Source organism: Epinephelus moara, chromosome 14 (genome assembly GCF_006386435.1).
Source record: "Epinephelus moara isolate mb chromosome 14, YSFRI_EMoa_1.0, whole genome shotgun sequence".
Classification (NCBI taxonomy): domain Eukaryota; kingdom Metazoa; phylum Chordata; class Actinopteri; order Perciformes; family Serranidae; genus Epinephelus; species Epinephelus moara.
In genome coordinates, this window is record NC_065519.1 from 12,671,639 (window position 1) to 12,693,960 (window position 22,322).

General features: G+C 44.2%; 2 protein-coding genes across 2 annotated transcripts; one reads left to right on the forward strand and one right to left on the reverse strand.

Annotated features, from left to right (window-relative positions):
• The first annotated feature begins 6,931 nt into the window (after positions 1-6,931).
• slc35g2a (solute carrier family 35 member G2a) lies at positions 6,932-13,664 on the forward strand. Its single transcript, XM_050061848.1, has 2 exons — positions 6,932-7,232; positions 12,092-13,664. The coding sequence occupies exon 2, from the start codon at positions 12,118-12,120 to the stop codon at positions 13,477-13,479; it is 1,362 nt and encodes a 453-aa protein (XP_049917805.1). The 5' UTR covers positions 6,932-7,232; positions 12,092-12,117; the 3' UTR covers positions 13,480-13,664.
• Positions 13,665-17,295: 3,631 nt separating this feature from the next.
• LOC126401031 (uncharacterized) lies at positions 17,296-20,129 on the reverse strand. The gene is made up of 2 exons (XM_050062071.1): positions 19,909-20,129; positions 17,296-18,091 (listed from the first exon to the last, which is right to left on the reverse strand). The coding sequence occupies exons 1-2, from the start codon at positions 20,042-20,044 to the stop codon at positions 17,469-17,471; spliced, it is 759 nt and encodes a 252-aa protein (XP_049918028.1). The 5' UTR covers positions 20,045-20,129; the 3' UTR covers positions 17,296-17,468.
• Between the last annotated feature and the right edge of the window lie 2,193 nt (positions 20,130-22,322).

The window sequence follows — 22,322 nt, forward strand, 5'->3', positions numbered from 1 at the left end:
AAAGTGGCTACATCCTTAATTATGTGTATCTTTAAGCCTCAGTGAAACTTAAACAGGCTAGTTATATCAAAATTCCCCCTCCTTACAGTTGTCATGTATGGGAAAATTTGCTGTAAAGACCAAAACCTTTATGTGTACCAGGCTATAAACACATTTTTTCAGCTGTAAAGTTGGGCGTTTGAACATGGGGGTCTATGGGATTGACTCGGTCTTGGAGCCAGCCTCAAGTGGCAATTCAAGGAACTGCAGTTTTTGGCATCTCTGTATTTGCTTCTTTTTTAAACCCTTGAGGTTGCTGCTTGGTCACACTAGTCTTGTCAATGTCACTTCGCTTCTGCCTTTATTAGACAGGACAGTCTAATCTGTGAAAGGCAGAGAGAGGGGATGACATGCAGCAAAGGGCGACAGGCTGGAATTGAACCCACAACCACTGCTGCAAGGACAAGGCCTTTGTGCATGGGACAACAGCTCTACGACCCTTCAAGCTGCTTTTAGGGCAAAAGTTCTTAAAAAAACAAGCCACTGTACAATACTCAGCACCAAACAGCATACATACAAAGTAAGTAAATAGCAAGTGGACACATTGGAGAATTTCGCAGCTTAAAAGACAGAAAATTCCCCCAAGCAATTAGTAAAGACCAAACCAGAGCTAAAAGGGGAATTATTACTGGACTTTCGTTCGCTGGGTGGCCAGAGACATGAATCCAAGTGCATGCTAATACTGCTCCGTGTCTGCCTAATGTGTAATTAGGCGAGTGTCTGCTTGCTGCTACAGTTGCCTAATTACAGCAATAGTCAATATCGGATAACAGTCTACAGCACATGTTGTCCATAATTGTTTGCAAGTATAAAATGCTACTGTTGACAGTGCTATCGGCTTTGATATACCCTCATCATAGAGTAATTAGTGAAATCGCCAAGTGTAATTGGTTGGCAAGGAAACCTGCCCACTCTCTCGTTTGGACACAGATACAGAAAAAGAAAAACATGTAACACAGAGACGAGTTGTTGCATCAAGTGTTGCTGATATTTATTGGCTGCAGCTATTATTTCCATAATCCAAATATCTGGGGCAATTAGTCAACACTACGAGATGTCTTGTTCCTCTCTTCATATGCTCATGGGAGAAGTAAGTCTCTACTGGGACCACTGCTTCTTATTAAACAGTCCAACCTAACAACCGTGAACCCAGCTGCCTTCGGCAAAGGTTAATACAGCTCGAAATGGAGGAGAGCACACAAGTGTTACGGCAACAAAAGGTCAAAGCAATTGCTGTCAGGTTGCAAAAAGATGGGTGTGTGAGACTGTGCAGTGTTTGTGTGTCTAACAGTGGAGGAGAAACTGTACTGAGCTCCTCAATATCTGCCTCCTCTTTATTTAGGGGGCGTTCACACCTGTAGTTCGGTTCATTTGGTCCGAACGACAGGGAGAAAAATTGTACATTGTTGCATTTCACTTCTGGTCCAGTTCCTGTTCATATTGATGTTTTACAAACAAACCAAGAGGAGTTAACATATCAACTGACAGGTAACCTGTTGATCTGACAGTTTTGGCGATTATCCTCTTGCATCATCAGGACCCACGTGGGGAAAAGTAAACTGCAGTGACTGACAGACATTTAGCTGCACTAAAATGCTTTTGATGTTTATATTTATGTTGTTTTGTGTCAGACAGAGCTCATGGAGAAATAATTGATTAAGTATTATAATTAGGCTATTGTTAGACTGCAAATCGATCTGAGGTTGTGAAAAATGACTAATGTAGAAACAGGATGAGAAGGAGGCGTCTTGTACTGAAATGATTCAGGGCTTATTACTGTGGGATCACTCTCACACACTTCTTAATGGACTTAAGCTGGAAAATTACCAAGTGGCAACCTCCAAGGCTGAAAGGTGAAGCCAATGCAAAAGTGCCAAAAACAGCAGTTCACTGAATGACCACTAGAGGCTGGCTCTAAAGTGAATCCCCATAGACCCCCATGTTAAACAGGTTTACAACCTGGTCCAGAGAACAGTTTGTTACCTCCCCCAGTGACAGCTTACCAACTCCAAGCCATAGTTGGTAACACACTGAATTATTAGCATTAATTTAGCTTGGCTCGTTATTAGCTGGTAACTAGCCTCTAGCGGACCGGCCCACTCTGCTGAAGGAAGGATAGCGAGGCGTTCAGGTGCCATTCACCAACAATGGTTTTAGTGCAGTCTTCACCACAAAACAACAAACATGGCCTTCTCTTAAGGTTAAACAGTAGCCCTGAGCTTATCTACACACTGTTTCCTGTCGGCTATCATCACTCGCTGCCTTCACCACGACACCCCGAGAGAGAGCTACTTCCCACCAGAGCATGTGAGCAGAGCGGAGCGGGAGCGGGGAGCAGGGAGCGGGGAGCGGAAGGTTTTTGTGTTGAGCGAGGAGCGGCTATTTTTTTTAAAAGGTGGAGGGAGCCTTATCTCTCGCTCCAATTTCGCTCCGGTCGCTCATGCCCCACCCAGAATGCATCTTTGCACCTGCGCACACCCACACTATTTTCTTTCAAAACTATGGAGTTTACTGTGTACTTCAGAAAAGAAACTGAGAAGAGAAGCAGCGGTACCTTGGAGAACGGTCCCTAACTGCGGGGAGAGGCGAGAGAGCTTCCCCGGAGGTCGGCCGCTTAACCTGGTCCGTCTCCTCTACACTTTGACTTATTTCCACCCTGCCGACAGCGGTACCGTGTAGAACGGTCCCTAACTGCGGGGAGAGGGCTTCCCCGGATAATCTCCCAAGCTCATGTTTTATTTGTGAATAGAAGATTACAGGTTAGGGTAGTATGACGCAGTTTTTTTGAGCGGAGTGGTGAGCGAGTGGAACGGGATAAAATTTATGATGGAGTGGAGTGGAGCGGAGCGGAGCGAAGAATGCGCAGAACCAAGCGGAGTGGACAAGCGGCGCAAAGTGACAGCTCTGCGAGCGAGGAGCGGAAATTTTCACCCGCTCCGCTCCGCTCACATGCTCTGCTTCCCACCAAACACTCATAGGTTACCCACAAGGCCACCACTCTTAAAGGGGAAAAGGGTGAGCTGTTAACATGTTTTAGTCTCTATAGCTCATTTCAACATTTATGACAACTCAACTGTACAGGGGCTGATTTTTTTTTTTATAACTCACTAACATTTTATCAAGGCCCAAAGTTATGTATATTTAAGGGTGGGGCTGTTTGATTGCCAGATTCACCCCCTCTTGTCCAAATATGGTCATGTCTGGCTCCAAAAAACCAAGATAGCGATGGCCAAAGTGCCAAAATCCAGGCTTCAAAATGACGGTCCACAAACCAATGGGTGACGTCACAGTAGCCACATCCATTATTATATACAGTCTATGCAAAGTACACCGAGCCAGATACAGTCATGGCAACTTTAACAGCTTTGCAGCGAGGGAAAATACTCTCACTTATGATTATATATGTTACCATGGTTACACATTTGCGTTAGCATAAATAGCTTATAGGTCATATAAAGATCATTTATAAGATTGTGGATAGATTTCACAATCAGCAGATGGCTTTATTAGTTGTTCAACTTTCGAAATCATGTTAAAATCATGTATCTTCTGTCATAAAACCTGCCCAAATGAACCACACTTGAGGGGCAAATAATCTTGAGTTTGATTTAGCCGAACCAAACAGGGCAGGAGAGGAAGCACCCCGAATCTCTGCTCACCAATCTCACCACGGCTGTCTTTATCATTCCCACTCACATGTTGCTGTAACAGCCTCACTTTTTCCATGAAGGCTTTCCACGAGATCTTAGAAACTGCAGAGATTTTCTCCCATTCAGCCACAGAAGAATCAGTGAGGTTGGCAAATGGCATTGGGCGATCACGCCGAGCTCGCAGTCGTTATCCTAGTTCATTTCACAAGTGTTGGATGGAGTTGAAGTCAGGGCTCAGTCCAAGTCAGTCAAGTTGTTCCACAATATGTCTCTGCGTGAAATTACAGCACTCTTGGAACTACTCGTTTACTACCACGTCCTGTATTACAGGCATTAACTTTGCATTAGAGCCTGAAGTATGTTTACTTGGCAACCTCACTGGTTTAAATCTCAGGAGCAGCACTGTTATTGGCAAGAAAATGTACAACTCTAACATGGAAATGAGATTGCCCTCTCTCCTTGTCAAAATTGTTCTCAGAAATAAATTGATGTACGTTTGGGGAAAATAATAAATGTTCTGAGAAGCAGATATGATTATGTCATAAACCAGAGAGGACCCACACGCAGAATTACAGGGAAGAGGCAGGAGTGAGACAAAAACTGAGGCTTTGCTGAAGTTTTCAGGCAGGGCAAAGTACAATCCATGCCAGGGGTCAAAACCAAAAATCAAGATTACCAGGCAGAGGTACAGAGGCATCAGACAAAGGTTCAAACCAGGTAAGAAGGCACAGGTCAGTATCCAAAAAGGCAATACAAACAACAGGATACGAAGTAGGTAGAAGCACAAGCTACAATCCGACAACAACAAAGGTAAACTTTTAATTAACATGCTTTTACTCCCTTGAACCCTGCTGTTGTTCGTGGCATTTCAGCGCCCAAGTGGTGTCTCTCCTCTCAATCCACCGGCTTATCTGTTCGGCTGTGCCATAGAGGGCTTTGATGGCCTGACGTTGGGCTTGGCCGCGAATTCCCATTTCTTTAATTAGCCTGGTAGTTGAGTTGCCTACGAAGCCTCTGCAGCCCACTTCAATTGGGCAAACCTTTGCTTTCCAGCCACGTCGCTCAGTGTACTTAAGGCTCTTGCGCTCAAAGGCCTCCTCCACAGCATCCTCCCAAGGCACAGTGAGAAGACGAATCACTGAGCATATGACTGGATGAATGAGACTTGGATTATACTGCACGAATTGTGTGAAAGTCTGTAAACAGATGTTTTGATATAGATTTGCTGGTGTAAATCACGGCCCCCAATCAATCAGTGAATGAAAATGTTCACTGTTTTACATGGAGGGATGTGAGAAAAAGTAACACTGCATGAACAACTGATATACAAAAGGTTATTTTGTGGGTTAAGTATCCATCCATCCATTCAGACAACCATTCACACTCACATTCACACCTACGGACAATTTAGTGTCATCAATTAATTGTCTTTGGACTGTGGGAAGAAGCTGGAGTACCTGGAGAAAACCCATGCTGACACGGGGGGAACATGCAAACTCCGCACAGAAGGGCTCCCGCACCCGGGATCGAACCAGGATGGGTAAAGTATTCCTTTAAATAATGTAGGTATTGAAAAGTGTTTGGCAAGGGTGTGTCATGATTAAGTATGAATGGACAACTGGGTTTAAAGGCCTTTATATTGTAACTTAACGGTGCATATTCCCAAATTAATTTGAGATTATTCAAATTATCACGAACCATACATATTAAAACTGGGACTTTAAGGGGCCCTGAGGGTCTGAGGTGTCCAAACTTTTCTGAATGGGGGCTAGATTAGATAAGGTGAAAATACTTAGGGTCCAGCTGCTTCTTGCATTATATGGGGTAATAAAAAAAATACACACAAAATGACACAAATGCCACTGTGTCATCTTTAGATGAAAAAGTATTCAACTTTCCATTGCTCCTGAAAGTGGCAACCCTCGTTCTCGACTTTACACTTCTTCGCTGTGGCCATGTCTGCTACCTAGCAGAAAATATCTGTGTTTGTAATTATTGGATAATCTTTTTATCTTTGCACCTTTTATTTTTTTTATTGTAAATCATTTCGTAATTTGTTTTCTCTTTTTTCTCTTTTCTCATTTACCATAAATCTGTATCATTTGTTATGTTTTATATTCTATTGCTCTGTAAAGCACTATGAATTACCCTGGTGTATTCAATGTGCTATAGAAATAAAGCTGTTTGCCTAATTGTTCATTTGCTTGTTTACGGCCTGTCTGTGAAAACACATTACTCTTGTCTGTGTAGTACTTTCTTGGTCTGCAAACTGTGTGATTGTTCTGCCATTGTGAGGTGAATGAAACAAAAAAGCGAAATGATCCTGCTTGACTAATCAATATTTTGTTAATTATAAAGTATATTTTGAAAGAGGGCTGTTAAGAGGGCTACAATTGGTCCCCGGGCTAGACTATAGACATGAGTGGTCTAAGAGCAACATCCAAAAATTAAATTAAAAAAAGGAGAAAAAAAAGGAAGAATAAGAGAGATAGAATAAAATCTATTTCTATTCTTACAACACACACAATAAGAAAAGTGTTATGTTGTAATGAAACAAACACAAGTAAGGGGCATTTATTTTTCAGGCCATAAACAGTCCCCTTTATTCCCCTAAAAAAAACCGCTTAAAATAAATAAGTTTGTCAGCATCAGAAGATTAAGTTTGTTTCATTAACGTGTTTTACTCAGTTGACAACTTCTTTTGAGAAGTTGGTCAAAAAAATTGACATTTTTGAGTAGGATGGAATTAAAAATAAATAAGTTAGAATATCTTAAATAAAAGAATTTGACCGCTAAATATCATCACGACTTTTGGATAAATATTAAGTTGGTTCAACTTAATTAAACCTTAACATATGTGTTGTACTAAACTAATAGCGGTTGTCAGATTATAAAAGACTCATAGGATTGACTCAATGATGCCAGAGTTGGAGCTATGTAAAAATATGCATGCAAATTGTTACCTTTATTTTTTAAAGTTGAACAGGTGGATTCTTTTTAGGAGTGTATATGGTCCCTTTTAGCTAGAACTCTCTGTCTCACACACGCACACAGACACACGCGCGCACACAGTGGGGGTGACAGATAACATACAATAATATGATCTGGGGACAGAGTGCTGGTGTTCAGTGGCTGTCACGCATGCTCAGACGTCATGATTACCCCCCCCCCCCCCTCCTCCTCCTCCTCCTCTTCCTCCCTCTCTCCCTCTCTGTGGGCTTGCTGAGGAGGAGCATCTGTATCAGTGCTCAGAGCGTGATGGACGGGCAGCAGGTCGCCATAAAACACACATTTCCCTCCCGCATAGTGAAGTGAGCTGACCGCAGGGTCGAGCCGGGCGGAGGCGCGTCGCGGTGCCCTTGAGGAGACTACTGACTGCCGCAGGAGACAGAGGAGCCAGGAGGAGGAGGAGAGTAGTAAAGAAGGAGGAAAACCAAATGGCCAACAAGAGGTGATGGAGCTGTGGAGATGCTCGGTAAATGACTGAGGCTGACTGAGAGTGAAGTTCAACCCGGCGGGATCCGCTGGTTTGCGGGAAAGCAGGTGAGTGGAGGCGGAGGAGGTGTGCTTGTCTTTGGCTGAGAATAAACCACCCGCTGGTTTATTATTGATCAGACCGCATTATGCAATAGCACGAAATTTTTACAGCAGGTCACTAATTAGGAAACCGTCTGAGGACTCAGCCGGGGTTCATTGATTGACTGTGCCAATCTGCGGGCGCATGCAGAGTGAAGGCGAGCGCGCGCTTATCTCCATTCAAGACTTAGTCATGGGTCACGGGTCGGGCTGTCATTGTGTGCTACAACATCATACATGCACACACACGCACATGCTGTGTGGCGGTAAATGAACATCACATTGTGGCAGGTGCGGGGATCGAACCGCCGTCTCTGCAGGTGCGGGAGGCGCACGGCGCAGCAGCAAGAGATGTGATGCTCTGTGGTGTTCACCGAGTGTTTAATTGGATCTACAGCACATGCGGCACAACCCTTCTGTTTCCTCCATGTGTGTACGCGCGCGTGTGTGAGTGCACGTGTGAGTGTGTGTGTCAGCCCTCTGGCGTCACAGGGGCGCATCACCGAGGAACCTTGATAACCTTGAAAATAACATCTCCCTTCACATACAGACATTCACTGAACACATGGATTTACATGATAACAAGCAATAATCCTAAACACTCACACTCACACACACACACACACACACACACGCACACACACACACACACACACACATATATATATATTCTGTATATTTACCTCCAAATTGATAAGTCATGCAGTATATGAGCTCTAATAAGTCGTATTTGGATAAATGAGCAATGACAGCTGCTTAATGCTTCCATACCGTTCAATTATTAACAGCAGGAGCATCATTTATAAATTGATTGGCCTATTATTAGTCCGTATTAAAGACGGTATAGCTTCACAAATGGGATATAGTAGAGGATGCATGTCCATGAAGGCAGTGTAGAGTTGATTTTTTTCTGCCGTATATCATCACAGGAGCATTTTCTTGATACCCGAGCAATACCTGCTGCTGTCCTCACGCTGTGCAGGTTTGGTGTTTGCTACTAGCGGCTCACTTTAGGGTTGTGTAAGGTGTGAAACAAGCTTTTGAGAGCAGCAGCAGCAGCAGCAGCAGCAGCAGCACTGCAGAGGCAGGCTGCATCATCAAGATCAGGAGAAATACTACCAACCGAGAGGAGTCGAGACCGGAACATCCTGATCTCTTTATGCTCTTTCACAGAGACAGCAGATCAGGTGTCATGTAACCTCCGGGGTTTGTAAATAACTAGATCTTCTCACATGTCATAGGTGCAAACTCATGCCCGTGGATGTTTTTTTACTCCATTCAGCGAGCTGTGAAGTAGTGAAATCATGACACGTGTTTCCTTCAGAGCAGATTTATGTGCTTAATCATTTCAGCGCAGGGCAAATTTTCACACCAGGGTGAGGTGAGAAGGAATTAATCGAGTACAATTTCCCTTAAAGCCCATATTTTGTTAAGAAAGGTAGTCATATTGTATTTTAAATTGAACACTTCGCGAGCTCTTTGCCAGAAACAGCACTCACAGCATGACCCTTCTAGCTGTTGTAATTTGTAAAAGGGCAATTCAGGCTCATTCGCGGGAATACGCCACATCTCCAGGGATAAGGGCCACATAGCTGGCCACAAATTCACAGCCTCCCCCTGCTCTTACCAAATCAAAAGGACTGCACCACCAAGGATGTGAGAAACAGCAACGAGCCGGTTTTATTTACTTTGCCTGCTACAGTCAGATCAGGAAAATATAATGAAACTGAAATGGTGTTATGTAGATTTCATCCATGGGGCCCACGACTAGCATGTGCCATGTATTCTTTCAAGTACTTTCAAGTACTCTCGTGATTTTTCGCCAGCGATTTGGCTCTATAGGAACGTTAGTTTCAGTCATCACTGCAGTCCAGTAAAAAAAAATCTCTCGACAGCTATCAGATTCATTGGCGCAAAATTCGGTACAGACATTCATTGTTGCTGAATGATGTGTCTTAATGACTTAGATTATCCACAGATTTTTCCAAGAGAGCCATCATGAGGTTGACCTTTGCGGTTTTGAATAAAGTGTCTCAACAAGTATTAGATGGATTGCTGTGACATTTGGCGCACACATTTATGTCCCCCTTAGGATGAAGTGTAATCACTTTTGTGATCTCTTAAAGGTCTTCTGTGTAGGATTTAGTCTAGTGGCATCTAACAGTGAGATTGCAACATTAGGATAACTATGGTGGCCACAACTGCAGTTCTGTGAATGGCCACTAGAGGCTAGCTCCAAAAGTGAGTCATCCCCATGGACCCCCATGTTAATATTCCCAACTTTACAGCAAAAATATACATGTTCACAGCCTGGTACAAAAAACGGTTTTGGTCTCATGGCTAATTTCAACATTAAAGACAGCAGTACAAGGGGTGCAATTTTACATAACTCCCCTGTTTAGGGTTTATTTTCTCAAGAGCCAATAACATCATTAAGGACGATACACATCCCGGCCACCACCTGTTTAAACTGTTACCCTCTGGTGGGGGTTACAGGTCCATCAAATCCAGAACCACGAGATTCACAAATAGCTTCTTCCCAAATGCAACAATTTCACTAAACAAACATAGTTAAACAAATTCAGTCCACTCACTGCCATCTCTTGCACATCAACACCTGCATTTTATTTAATTATTGCTCTTTTATGTAGTACTTATTGTATTTATATTTCTTGTATGCACCATGGTGGAGTAGCGCTGCTAATTTCATTGTATCATAAAGTACACTTTGACAGGCTGTCAGAGGCATTGTCACAGTCTATGAGTCAGATCCACCCATTCTCCTCCACAGCTCCACCTGCTCGTCCAAATGTGATCACCTCTGGCTCTAAAAACCAAGATGGCAATGGTTGTAATGCTGAACTTGAGGCTTCAATATAGAAGTCCACAAACCAATGGGTGACGTTATGGTTGCCACGTCCAGTATTTTACACAGTCTATGTAGGCAACGTGAAAACCTGAAAATGCTAAAGGCCCCATTTAGAGTTTGTCCATTCTGGGCTACTGTAGAACAACATGGTGAACTTTGTGGACGATAAGCCGCTTCATGGATTTAAACGTCTCCTTCTAGGGTACTGAAAGCACAACAATTCTTAGTTTCAGGTCATTAGACATTGATTAAAGTCCAATTCCTGCCAATATACCCCCTTAGTCCTACACACTAGGCCTTTAAATTTTTGTCTCGTGCCTCATCTGTTCAAAATTTCGATTCGTTCAGACTTCTTTTGTAACTAAATACCTGCAGAACTAAGGGCATTCCCGTCAGCCTCAGCTGTACTTTGCATCTAGTGCTAACGATCTAATGTCAACATGATAACATGTTAAAGTAAGATAGTTCATTTAAGTATTCCTTTTCTGTAACCGCATATCCCGTTGAGGGTTGTGGGGGGCTGGAGCCCATCCCAGCTGACATTGGGCGAGAGATGGGGTACATTCTGAACAGGTCATCAGACTATCACAAGGCTGACACAAAGAGACAGACAACTGTTCACACTCACATTCACACCTACGGCCAATTTAGAGTCACCAATTCACCTGCAAGTCTTTGGACTGCGGGAGGAAGCCGGAGTACCCAGAGAAAACATGTAGACTCCTTACAGAGGGGCTCCTCCACCCCAGGGTTCGAACTAGGAACGTTATTACTGTGAGGCAACAATGCTAACCACTGCAGCACCATGCCACCCTCAGATAGTGAACATGGTACACATGATACCTGCTTAGCATCAGCATGTACAGCTGTGCCTAAGTCCATCCTCACAGAGTTGCTAGCATGACTCTAGAACTCTTAGCTGTGTTACAAAATTACATATTTTGTGATTAAAGTGTGAACTGCCTCTTACTGTAGATTGAGTGTCTCGGTATAGCAATGAGTCAACTGAGATGTGGTTCACCTGCTGTGTTCAGGTAGCCAAATTACTGTTGAGTAATACTCTGGGGAAATAACATAGCGCTATGCTCCACATGCCTTTGCATGAATAACCATTATGTCGTGGGAAATTATTCCCAGCTCCCAGAAAAACCAGTGGACTGCTGAGCGTTTTACAACCTGAAATGCAGCAGTGGGCGCGTGCTGTACAGCACCTGTGTGGCCATATTGTTCTGCTGCAGAGAGCCATCAGTCATAAGTTAGTCATCCGCGGAGCAGGACCTTGAAGGGGAAAGTTAAAGAGATGGAGAAATGAAAGAGGGAGGGGAGGGAGATGGCTGAGAAGAGGATTTAAATAAGCGGGGTGCATGTGTGATTCATATACCTGTTTTTTATGCAAAAGCTGACATATCTAATATTTTGACAGACTGAGAATGTGAACAATACTTTCATGTTTCCTGTTTCCCGGGCATGAATGTATGAAGTGAGGGAGAGGAGAGGAAAGAGACAGAGAGAGAAAAAAGTGCGAGAGACAGAGAGAGATAAAACACAAATGAGGCAGGGAGCTCTTGCTTACGTAACCGTCATTGCCGACGATCTCTAACACCTCCTGAAGGTCATGTTATCTGAAAAAAGCCGCGATAATTGAGCTGTTAATCTGCCGTAATGGTTCTGTATGATTCTGCTAATATGAACTCAATGTGAACTCTTATGAAGAAAAAACAATTACACTGGTGCTTGCTCAGAGGGGCAGAGCTTGCGTACATTCTCTGCCAAACACGCGGGGCATATGGGAAGACGTGAGTCACTGCTATTATTATCCTGGATATTAAAGATATATGAGATATCAAGCAGCATCGCAGAGAGTGATGACGCAAGAGAGGAAGCGGAGACAGAGGATTTGCAGTGTGAGTGTAAAGTATATCTTGTATCTAAAAGTGTCCTTTCTCTTCCCTCGCAGGTGTCTGTCGTCACTGAACTTTTAAAATGGAGTCCACTCATCTCCTGAGTGGCTCTAAAAAGAGAGTAAAGATCCACCCTCACACCGTCACAGCCAAGTACGCAACGCACACCCCCTACTCCCCTCAACCTGGAGTACACACGCACTTCCCCCAGCCAGGGGACGAGGGCTACGATGACGCTCCGTCTTTCGAGGACTTTGGCTCCTTCCTGGAGGAGACGTCAGACAAGAAACAGCTGATGGAGAACAGGAAGTGGCCTCTGACTCTGTTCAGCTCCAAAGACAAGGACACGACTAACAGACCTCAGGCTGCTGCTGCGGGAGGAGAGGGGAGTGAGGGGGGAGCCAAAGCAGTAAAGGTGTCTGGGAAAGGGGTTGGGGAGCAGCTGGCCAGTTTCGGGGAGGCATCTGTGTCTGCTTCCCGGCTCACCTGGGTGGGGCTGCTTGGTGCGGCGTTGGCTCATGGCTGTTTGATTGTTCTGACCCGCCTGGCCTCTGAACGCTTCAGCCTGGGCCCCCTGTTTCTGCTCTTGGTTCGCTCCATCGTCCAGCTCCTCTCTGTGGCCGTACCACTGCACAAGGGAGAGAACCCTTTCGGACCGGAGGGCTACCGTCTACGTCTGCTCTGTTACGGCATCGCCTACTCTCTCTCCCTCTGCTGCGCCTACTCCTCTTTAACCTTTGTCTCTCCTGGAAATGCAACAGCGACCTGGCGCCTAGCAACCACGGCACTGTCAGCAACCCTGGCCTTCCTACTCCTGGAGGAGAGGCTGGGATTGGCTGACGGGATCACCATAGCAGCAGGGCTGTGCGGTTTGGGGCTTGTGTTACTTCCCACAGCAGACGAGAGCAATACTGATTCACCAACTGACCCGGCTGTGTTCTGGAGGGGTGCGTTCGGCTGGTCGCTTTCTGCTCTTGCAGGGTTGTGGATGGCTCTGGCGCTGGTTGGGTATCGCTCCCTGAAGGAGAGGGTGGGAGTGGGCACAGCTTTGTTCACGGTAAGCTGGACGGGCTGCCTGCTCGCCCCAGCCTCCTTGGCTCTGCTCCAGGAGGGCTGGTCCTGGCCTATGAGCGCCACAGCCTGGGGCCTGGTCTTGGGCCTGGTTGCGTGCTCGGTGGCAGCCTTTCTGGGGATGACGCACGCCCTCACCCGACTCCACCCGGCTCTGGTCTCCGCCTCTCAGAGCCTGGAGATACCTATTGCCATACTGCTGCATCTGGCTGTGCTGTCGTTGGCTCTGCCCACTGCGCCGGAGGTCGTTGGGAACGTGATGGTCATACTGAGCGTTGGGTGGCTGGTGGCGATGAAGCTTCTACCTGCTCGTGGGGGAGCGCGGCGCCAAAGGGAGGAGTATGAGGAGATTCTGGACTCACCCATCAAATAGACACCTCTTCCCCCTCACTCCCTCCTTCACAAGATTGGTTCCAGTGTACATAAGAGACTGCTAGATGTTTATCGGAGCTTTATCTATTTTGTATCGTCCTCTTTGCTTTTGAGAAAGTGCCAATATTGTGTTGTCTGTTATAGTGACCATGTGATGTGACATTAAAATCTCCCTGATGAACACAATGCATTCCTGCAGCCGCTTGTAATCAGTATCTCACCTCCTTAAGAGTGTGTGTGTGTGAGTGTACATTGGCGACATTTTACAAGGGTGTAATGTCAGTCACTTTTACCAGCCAGCTGAGGGTTAGCCGAGGATTGAGGCCATCTATTTGGCTGCTGGCGAAGAAGAGAGTGAACGGGAGATGGGAGGCAAGGGAGAGGAACAAGATGCACAATCAGAGGAAGATAAATGGGGTTAGAGAGAGAGAAGATGATGGGATTGGCATACAGATAAGAAGCAGGGGTGAAAGGAAGAGTGATGGCAGATGACGAAACGGAGATGAAAGAGAAAGGAAGCCAGGGCTGAAAACAAGGCTGATGGTGGCTGGGTATTGTGCTGTGTTTGGCCAGCTGGCTGATAAAAACACTGCTCAAAATGTGGGGAGCAGTCATTATGTCTAATAACTACCTGTCAGACACATAAACGCTGTCACTCTTATTTTCAGAGTCTCTCCTCCTCTATTTTCCTCCTCATTACCCTCCTGCTTTCCTTTTTTCCCTCTTTGTCTCTTTCTCTCTGTGTTAGCAACCAACGAATGTGAGATGACATGAATAAGCTTCCATTCACTAAAATCCACACACACTGCACAGATGGAGACTTTTAATGAAAACAAGCGCCCCAGCACTGAGCAGACCAGCGTGAATGTGTTTGTGTGCATGCTGGAAACCATGGTGAGACATGTGAAGTAGGAAGCCTGGACAGGAGATAGAGCTATTATCCTTGTTACTGCATCTTGTTAGCTGTGGCATTTAAGAAATAGGGGAGAAAAACCTTTAGATCTCGCTTGCAGTTCTCCGCCCAGCTGCAGATTTACAAGGAAAGGTGCACACACACACATACACAGACACAGGCGCAAGTATACATTCAGCCTTTCATTGGTGAAAATACTGATGTCAGTGGGCTGGCCTAATTAAACTCACATACGGTTCAAATGTTCTTTGCTGCTATTATTTGCTCACTGATGGAATTTAACTAGGTACATTTAGACAAGCACAATCTTAAAGGGACAGTTCACCACTGAATCAAAAATACGTATTTTTCCTATAACCTGTAGTGCTATTCATCAGTCTAGATTGTCTTGGTGTGAGTTGCAAAGTTTTAAAAAGATACCGGGAGAGGTTGATGCAGCCTTGAATGTGTTTGGGGAGGGTTCCAGAGGGAGGGGGCGACTATGGAGAAAGCTCTGTCACCCCATGTGAGGTGCTTGGTCCTAAGTGGTGGAGTCAGGAGGTTGGCATCAGAGGAGTGGAAGCTGCAGAGCAAGTTAGTGAGGTAGGAGGGGGCCTGGTTATGGAAGGCTTTATGAGTGAGGAGAAAGACTTTGAATTGGAAGTGCTGTGGGACAGGGAGCCAGTGGAGGTTCTGGAGGACAGGGGTGATGTGATCACAGGAGCAGGAATGGGTGAGCAACATGGCCATGTGCATCTACTATTAAAGTTACTGTGGTTGGGGTTAGGAAAAGAAACATGTTGAGGATGTACCTTAAAATGACTCAAAGTTCACTCTGTTCCCAGCACAGCTCTCCTGGGGGAAAGTCCTGTGTTTGTGACCTGTCCACCACCTCAACCTGCCTCCTAACTGGACCACTTCCTTCATTACTCTTGTTAGCGCATTGGTTACCTTATCGCAGCCTTCCAAAATACATGGGTAATACACGAATTACTGGCTCATTATGTGGGATATGTACAAATTTCAGTGCATTACTTTCACAGGACATTGTCTAAACAGTGCATGAGAACTGCCTATTTAGATGGTACCCAGCTTGTGGTGCTCAAAGAGCCCCCCCCCCCCCCCCCAAAAAAAAAAAAAACATTTAAAAAACTCAACAGCAATGTCTTTTTTCCAGAAAGTATGTCCCAGTTACTGAAAATAATCCACAGACCTTGTTGTGAGCAGTTTGTCAAGCAGAAACTGGAGGACTCATAAAGCAGACTCACAGTGCAGGGTCTTAAATTAGGCTCAGGTAGGTACACAGGTAGTCAGTCACACAGGCAAAAGTATCCAATTCAACAAGCAAAAAAGGTGGTCAAGAGGCAAAAACGGTCAAAAACACAAGGAACACTAGGGAAACGTCTTACTCAAAGGTGAAGACGATAAGGGAACAAACAAGGGGAGGACAGGGACTTAAACTAAGACAAGGAAGACAATGAGACGCAGGTGAAACACATTGAGACAGGTTAAACACGTTAGGGCGGGGCATGTAATCACAAAGGAGAGACACTTCACAGGATGTGGGATCTGAATTGAGACGAGACAATGGTTACCAAAATAAAACAGGAAACACAGGGATGACAAATAAACATGAATTTAGGTAGCTTGACAGGTCATGAACTACAGCCACCAACCATATCACAGCACAGAGGAAAGCATGCATCTACTGCTAGCTCACCTAGCACCACTGAGCTAGCTAACATTACAGCTCAGCCAAGGAGGATGCACAAATGTTTCCATCTCACACCGTCACAAGCACGAGCCCCTCATCCATGAGTATATGCATTCTTCCTTCTGCACAGTGATACAGCTGGTGGGTGTAGTTCAGTAGAGAGAAAATAGTTCCTACAAGAAACTGCTCACAACAAGGTCTGTGGATTATCTTGAGTAACTGGGTCATGATTTTTTTTGGCACTTTGAGCACCACAAGCTGAGTGCCATCTAGTTCCATTATATTGGAGGCAGACATCTCTACGGCCGATATCTCCAACTCTTGGCAACCCACATCAAAGTAGTCTAGACTGATAAATAGCACTACAGGTAAGAGGAAAAATGTATAGATATTTCTTAATTTGGGGTGAACTGCCCCTTTAAGGTTCTTTTACTTAACTAAAATACTTTTATTCGATGATACGGCATACTTCTACTCCGTTACATTTTTAGTGGAGAATATTGCGCTTTAATTCCACTACATTTATTTGACAAATATAGTTGAAGGTTACGCTGCAGATTTTACATTAAGTACAATGTTTTTCTTTCTCCCTTTTGCTGCTTTCCCATTTGCGCAATATCCTCTCCAGCTCAAACAAAACTCCACAAAACAAATGTATAAATACTAATCTGGGACCAAAGACAATCACACAGAAACTATAAAATACATGGAAAGTATCAGTCAACACCAACCGCAGTGTGGTTTACAACAATGAACGTGTGTGTGTGTGTGTGTGTGTGTGTGTGTGTGTGTGTGTGTGCGGCTGTGTGCAGGAGGGATGGGCGGTCGTGGTATAGCTCTGGCAGGGTTTCATAAATCATAAACACTCTGAACATCGTAAGTCGTGGCCTCTTTGCGTTCAGACGCTCTTAAAGCAGCTAATGAGAGGGAGAGACCTGCCCGGAGTTGAACACAATCCAAAACCTCTGACACACTTTCTTGCGGTTGTCGGTACCTGCAGACGCCACCACAACTACGCAAACATTGAGGCAGTGGTGTAAACTCTGGCACGTGCAGCAGAGGATAAAACACAGCACTGACTCAGACCAATGAAAGTGTGGGCATGTGCATGAACGTAAGTATGCGAGTCTAAAAATGAGTTGATTGCTGAGTAGGAGGAGGGAGGAAACCTTTCCAAGAGGCTGATTAGGTTGTTTAATTAGTTTTTATTTATTATAGTAAACCCACAGCGTTTATGGTACATTTAAATTCATTGTCAACACACAAAGACAAGCTAACGTATTTTGAAAAAGGCCCATTAGAAACAACATTAAAACTGAGTATGTGCAAAATCATTATCACTGGAGTGTCCCCAGTCAATCTATTATTTTTCCCCCATGGGCAATCATGTGTCCCCTCTGCCCTTCCTCAGTGTCCCTGCCTCCTCTATCACTCTGCTCAGCTGCAGGTGAACCTTCTGCAGCTCTGTTGCTATGGCAACCAGGGCCTCTTTCATTGTGGCCAAGTCCACTGGTGAAGTCACCTCCTGCTCCTTCAGGCCAGATGTAACTGGTTTCATCCCCAGGCCAAATCCTGCCCCTATACTTCCAGGTCTCGCTGTTGCTTGGCTGCCCATCGTGGGCACCGCTCTCTGGCCTCCACCTTCCTCCAGCCGCCTCAGCCGGATATTCCCCTCACTGCTACTGCGCAGGAGCTGGTGCAAGTGTGCGCTTAACCTCGTCGCCCTCTCTGCTTCCTCCTCCCGGAGCTCCGCTAAGCCTTTTTGCAGCCTGACACTTGCCTGCTCTGCTTGAGCCCTGCATGCTGACTCTAGACTAGGTAAACACTGTTGGCATGTCCCCTTTGCCAGCTTGTCCACCTGGGTCCTGAGAGAGACCATTCCTCCACAGCACTGCTCCAGAGACTCCAGAAGCATGTTTTGTCTCATGTGGGAGTCCTCCAGAGCGATGAAAAGCTTGTCCCAGCGAGTGAACTCTGCAACCTGGCATGGTGTGGTCTCAGTTCCACCTTGAAGACCGCAACCACAGGGATGCATCAATTACAAAGTCTCATATGAGTTGAAAATGTATTAACATTAACATAAACATAACCAAAATATTAACATCTATTTTACTGACTTGTTAAAACATTAAAATCCAGTGCGTTACACCTCTTTGTATGAATAAAGTAGTAATAAAATACTTACTAGCTGACACAGGGAGTTAAATGTAGGTACAGTGAAATAATATAAGACTATGGGGAACAAGGGAGTAACAATTGTACATTGACTACAGTACACAACCAAACCTGAGGGGTACAGTAAGGTAATGAACAGGGCTTTGGTTGAAATCTCTCAAACCTAAGATGGAAATGTTAATATTAAAAATATGTGTTGCGTTAACAAGACTGACAACAGGGGTGCAGCAAAGTAGCTTTGGGGTAAGAAGCTTGAAGAAAAGGGGTACAAATCTTGGAATAATGAGGGGGCTTGTTGGTAATTTATGGAGTACAGCAATTTACTAATAAGGGACTTCAAAGATTAAATGCTAGCCCAAAGCAGAGATGATTTAACCTACCAGCCTATGTTTTTTGACCGACTACATGTAGGTGCTTTTCCTTGTAGATGAAGTACAATAAAAACAAATGGGTTTGCCCTTTGTTCATTACTACGGAGGCCCTACAGTCCTAAAAGTGATGGGTTTTTTTGTGCACACATGTTAATTAACTTGTGGGAGCAAGTTATTTAACTTGTGCACCAAGATAATTATCCTATGTGCACAACTTGTTATTTTGTAGAGAGACTTATGAGCACAGGATAAAGGTTATCTTGTAAGCACAAATAATAACTTAAAGTATCACCTTTTGGGACTCTAGGGGCTCCATACATTGCAGTTATTAGGTAAGGTTTCTCCAACAGAAAATTTAAGAAACTAAAGGTGAAATAGTCGTTGTTATAAACCCTGAGCAGCTTTTATATCTGGTCACAATATAGCTATAAAAAAAATAAAAAACCCCTCAAAATACCACATAGCACTGATTTCTTCCACAGTACCTACGTTTAAACACCAGTAGGAACCACTAAGTATCCATATATAGTATATTATTGGTACCTGTATCATACAACAAACTTGCTATAAATCCAGGGCCGTATTATCAGCTATTATCGACCAAATATTCAGTGTAAATATAGACAATAAAATGTATGCATAAAACCGGGTGTTAGGGGTCCTCCTCCAGGAAATTTTAGATGTCAAACACTTGATTTTGCACTCTGGTGAATTTTTATGAACCTGTTTGTGCCTTTTCTGCATCAGTTTAAGGTGGAAATGATTTCAGTTTCATCAAAATAAAAGTCCTCTGCTACTTTTGTGTTCAAAATATTGACAGGGACGTGTCCCCCAATACCCCAAACATCTACGCCTATGATTGCAAGTAGTTAACGCCTGTTTTCCCTAAAGCTCTGTGTAAACATGCATTACAGCTGTGATAAAAATGACCCGTGACATTATATTTACTCTGTTTTTATGTGATCAAAGAGAACAGGTATAGCTTTTTAGGGTAGAGGTTTTTAGATATTTAATAAGATAGTATCAGCATAAAAATGTACATTAAGAGATTTTCTTTTCTGTGCATAGTGAATGAAAATGGGCCTAAAATAGACCCTTGTGGAACACCTTTACATATCTTCCACTACAAAGTGTGCTGATGAATCTTAATCAAGGCAAAAGATTAATTTTTATTGACTTTATGAAATTAGGCAGCTGAGGACAAATTCTTCACAACTAGCCATCCGTTCAAACAGGCTGGGAACAGAAGAGACAAAAGGACCAGTAAACAAAACTCACCCTCCTGCTGGTCCTGAGAGATCTCGTTGTCATAGTTATCTGCGTAGTTCCCTTCATCCTCAACCTCATTCATACACAAGGATGCACTCATGAAGCCAAGCAACCACAGCACACGCCAGACCCTAAACACACGCATGATGAAGCTCTAAAGAGAGTATCTATATCAGATGTTTGTCACCCTGTTTTCCAGCTGCGTCTCCTTCTCTATATGTACAGCTCTTCACACTGAGCCAACAGTTGCGGGTACTGACTTATAAACTCAGCACAAGGGAAGAAGGAGGGAAGTTAAGGAGGGTGGGACAGAGATGGGGGGTGCTGTGGAGGTTGGGTGAGTAATGCTCCAGTGGAGGTAATGTGTCAAAAGTCAAACTGTGTGGGAAATGGGGGCATTATGAGGAAAGAGAGGGAGAGTTACAGGGGCTCGGGGAACACTGGGGTGAAAAGAGAAGAAAGGAGGGAGAAGAAAACACTTTAAATGTATGTATGCTTCAGTCGCTTGAACTTTCTTTGAAGAAAAACTACGAAACGTGAGATTGGAAATCTCTTGTAACTGAACAGCCTTACATGGTCTGCTCTGACCAGTAGTTTATAGTGGCTAATGTTACCTGAAGGTAGAAAACTTTGGATATTGCTATAACTGACATAACTGGGTTGGTTCGCTGGTTTAATGACTCCTCTTCACTTCTGAAGGGTTTTATCATTTAGCATCATCCCATAATTGACACATGGCTGCTGAAGCATAAAATCTCTGCCACACAAATGAAAATTGAATTCCAGCTTCCCTCAAACTTTAAAATATTTTTGTCTCTATATCACAAGTCTCCATATAACAAAGAGAAATGGTATAAATACAACAAAGAAATTATATCAGAACAGACTAAATATTTGTGTTAAAAAAGACACTGAACACTTCAGTAGTAGCACTGAAGGTAGAAAATACAATATACAGTTATACATATAAAACTATATAAAACACAATGAGCCTGTTTATACCTGGTATTAATATGTGTTTCGTTGATCTGAACACAAGTGGACAGTCGAGACACATCTCTGTTCATACCTCTATCTATGATGTGTCTCCAGCTGACCACCTGTGTTCAGACTGCGTTGAAGTCTACGTCACTTACGCCAGAAGGTAAAAGGGCCCTGTGCACAGTTCTTATGTCCACACTCTTGCCATCTGCTTGCTAGCCACATCACTGCTTATGTCGGTATAGTTGGAGATATAGCTGTCAGCAGAACTGACCCGTTGCTAAGTCCCGCCCCCACACGCAGACTGGCCAATCATAACATAGCATTAGGCCAGCTCAGACCAGGGTCCGACAACAACACAGCTGTGCTCCATTGACTCTAATGCAGTCGTTTCAGATTTCCTTCATTTTCAGGCTGGTTTTGTGGATTTGGAGCTAAATGTTGTGCCTGGGGCACGTCGTGTATTAATGATACTCGTTACCTGGAGAGGTTGGAAAAAGATACGTTTCTTCCCTGTTCCAAAACCCAAATCAGACCCTGAAAAGTGTAGGGTTAGCTAGCTAGCTACTGAAGATATAGCCTACTGAATGTATACACATGCTGCTTTTGCTTTTTAATGATTATAACAGTGAAAAAAAGAGCGATCCTGCTGTACAGGAACCAGTGAAGGGAAGCAGGGAAACTTTGCTGATATTTAACCAGCTGTGTGTCATCGCAGTGTGCGCAGATGAACGTTTTGGCAGCAGCACGGGGATGAAGCCAAACACCGCTCATCTGCACACACTGTGATGCCACACAGCTGCTTCAACATCAGCAAAGTTTCCCTTTATATTCATTGTCTTGTGTGGCGATCAGCAGTGATGTGGTGGTTCACTTTTACACTGTGATCTGTAGCCTATAGTTCGGCTTTAGCTTCTAACTATCTTTGTCTTTTTAACCTGTTGTTGCTGCTGAGTCCGTTTGACATCCTGGATATATCCTTCAAACACAGACTGTAGACCCCTCTGTCTGCTTCTCTCTGGAATCACTATTTCATGTTTCCAAAAATATTATAATATTTCTTTCGGGGAGTGCAGTTAGTTACAGTGTGGGCTCCATGCTTACTGTGACAGCTTGTTGGACTATTGCAAAGGGGCGGGGCTTAGCGAAAGGTCAATTTATCACATCTCCTTCTCTAGGGCAAAATAATGGGCGGTTATGCAACACTCAATGTTTTGGTGCACTGTCAACAAAACAACCATCAGATCCTGCATTGATAACGAAATCCTTCTTGGGGTCACATCAGGATGCATTAGCATTTACACTACAATATATATATATATATATATATATATATATATATAGTCAAATGCGTCCCAGACCACCTCTGTAAGTAGTTTGAGTGATCAGATGACCGAGCATGACTTGCATCACCCAAATCCTAAGTTACTACCAGATATAAA